The sequence below is a fragment of the Lolium perenne genome, chromosome 5, assembly GCF_019359855.2.
Source record: "Lolium perenne isolate Kyuss_39 chromosome 5, Kyuss_2.0, whole genome shotgun sequence".
NCBI classification, from domain to species: domain Eukaryota; kingdom Viridiplantae; phylum Streptophyta; class Magnoliopsida; order Poales; family Poaceae; genus Lolium; species Lolium perenne.
The window spans coordinates 198,284,415-198,286,737 of NC_067248.2; the positions used below are offsets into that span (position 1 = coordinate 198,284,415).

A 2,323-nucleotide genomic window follows, 5' to 3' on the forward strand; every position below is an offset into this window, starting at 1 on the left:
AGTAAGTCGAGGTTCCAAATGGAGCAACTTTTGAGTATATATAACATCTATATTTGACCTACTTGACAAATCCAGTAGTTGTGGGTGTATTTCACTCAAACTCGAAACTTCCTTAGCTGGCCAACAGATAGAGGCGCACTAGAGAAGATCACGAACATGACATGCGGCCATGCAACAAAACAATCTTTTCTGATTAATATAGATCTTGCGGATCTAAATCGTACTCCTCTATAGATTCTGGTTGCGTTAATAAATGGGCCGATCTTGTTATGATTTATAAATTGGAGAAATGAGCCTACTCTACAAGTTCAATGGTGTAGATGCATTTCACTCTTATAAGTCGTTTTTAGCCCTAATTTCTGATTCCCACCATCCAATCCTCCCTCTCTCTCGCATCAAGAGATCCCACCCGTCCACGTGTCCCTCAATCTCCGTCTGGCTGATTGGCCCTTTTCCAGAAGCCTAGATCGATAGGAAGCAACGCGGCGCCGCCGCTGGCTGTGCACCACTCGTCGCCGGTCATGGCGGCCTCCGCCACCGGCACCGCCCATGATCCATCCATCCCCATCTACATCTCATCCGACGAAGACGACGAGGTAACAGTCCTTGGCTCCTCCCGCAGCCGCGAGGAGCTCCAGATCCAGCAGGCCATCCTCCTCTCCATCGACTCCTCGCGCGACCCGACCGCCATCCCGTCCTCCCCCTCCGCCTCGCCCTTCCCCTCAGGAACCGCCGGCGCTGGAATCTCCAAAGATTCCATTCCAAACCGAAAGGATAATCGCGAACTGCGATTGGGGTTACCCCGGTTCCCTGTGGCTTCCAGCAGATCCCTTTCAAAGCCGAAGACACCTCAAGTTATCGACTTAGATGATGATGACAGCCTTCGTCGAGTTATCGATCTGGATGGTGATGAAGACAGTTTGATCTTCAGCAAGGAGATCGGCAACGGCGGGAGGAGGAAGAAGCCGCGCAACGGCGCGCACTTCGAGATCGGCGAGTGCTCCCACAGCGCCAAGGACTTCGACTGCGCGATCTGCATGGAGACGGTGCCCGGCGTCGAGCGCTTCGCCGTCCCCGGGTGCGGCCACGCCTTCTGCGCCGGCTGCGTGCGGCAGTACATCGCCGCGAGGGTGGACGAGAACCTGCTGGCCGTCGGCTGCCCGGACCCGGGGTGCAGGGACGGCGTGCTGCACCCGGAGGAGTGCCGCCACGTGCTCCCCTCGCCGCTCTTCCACCGCTGGGGCGCCGCGCTCTGCGACATGGCGCTCGAGGAGGTCAAGTTCTACTGCCCCTTCAAGGACTGCTCCGCGCTGCTGGTCGACGACGAGCCTGGCCCCGGGACCGGCCAAGCCAAGGCCGAGTGCCCACACTGCAAGCGCGCGTTCTGCGCCACGTGCAAGGTGCCCTGGCACGACGGCGTCGACTGCGCCGAGTTCCAGCGGCTCGGCGACGACGAGCGCGGCCGGGAGGACCTGCTGCTCAGGAAGGTCGCGCAGCAGAGCAAGTGGCAGAGGTGCCCCAAGTGCAAGATGTACGTCGACAGGATCGACGGCTGCACATTCATCGCCTGCAGGTACTACCTCAACACTCTACCTGGATCTCCTTCATTTCCTTCCTGCACACCGACAGTTGGTTATTTTCCTCCGATTAATTTGCAGGTGCGGGCACTGCTTCTGCTACCTGTGCGGCAACACCATGGCCAGGAACAACCATTTTTGCAAACACTGCAACCGTGCACGGAGATGATTGGTGAATGGTCTGGAGATGCCAACGTTAATGCTGTTTTGGCCATCACTATGAGTGAGAAGTACTACTCAAGTAGTAACACCTAGTATAAGTAGTAATGACAGTTTGCAAGACTGTTGATTTGGAAATCGGAAATGCTTCACACACGACAACTCCCATCCGATGTGTGTACGATCTAGTTAATTCCCCTTCCCTCCCTAGTGGCTAAGTTAAGCCCAAACTCAAACCAGCAATACTGTTGAGCGTCTTTTTATGGTTCCCTAAATCCCGATCTGAAGCAATTTAACTTGTTCTTGCTGCGATTGGGATATATCAGTCCGCCATGGACGAAGAGCAAAATTGAGCGCCACAATGAGAATCTCTTATGTGCTAAGAGTATTTTTAACGGGGCGATGTAAACGGATCCATAGTGTTCGATCTATCCGGCCAGACGCAGACGCGCTCCAAAAAAATGCTCCGTGAATGCGTCTGGACGGATGGGCCACACAGATGTTTCGTCTTCAGCGCGGCATAACTGATGGGCGGCGCGTTGAAGTTTTTTGCGTCGCGTTAATGGCTTGCCTCACCTTCCGTGCGC

The 2,323-nt window shown here is 55.0% G+C and overlaps 1 protein-coding gene across 1 annotated transcript; it reads left to right on the forward strand.

Moving 5' to 3' along the window:
- The first annotated feature begins 384 nt into the window (after positions 1 to 384).
- Positions 385 to 2,046, forward strand: LOC127301549 (uncharacterized). Its single transcript, XM_051331816.2, has 2 exons — positions 385 to 1,573; positions 1,659 to 2,046. The coding sequence occupies exons 1-2, from the start codon at positions 522 to 524 to the stop codon at positions 1,744 to 1,746; spliced, it is 1,140 nt and encodes a 379-aa protein (XP_051187776.1). The 5' UTR covers positions 385 to 521; the 3' UTR covers positions 1,747 to 2,046.
- Positions 2,047 to 2,323: the final 277 nt, after the last annotated feature.

Excerpts from the sequence above, each read along its gene's own strand:
- LOC127301549 (XM_051331816.2), top strand. The coding sequence starts at position 522 with ATGGCGGCCTCCGCCACCGGCACCGCCCATGATCCATCCATCCCCATC. Across the intron at positions 1,574-1,658 it reads TGCACATTCATCGCCTGCAG|GTGCGGGCACTGCTTCTGCT; the intron begins GTACTACCTCAA and ends ATTAATTTGCAG.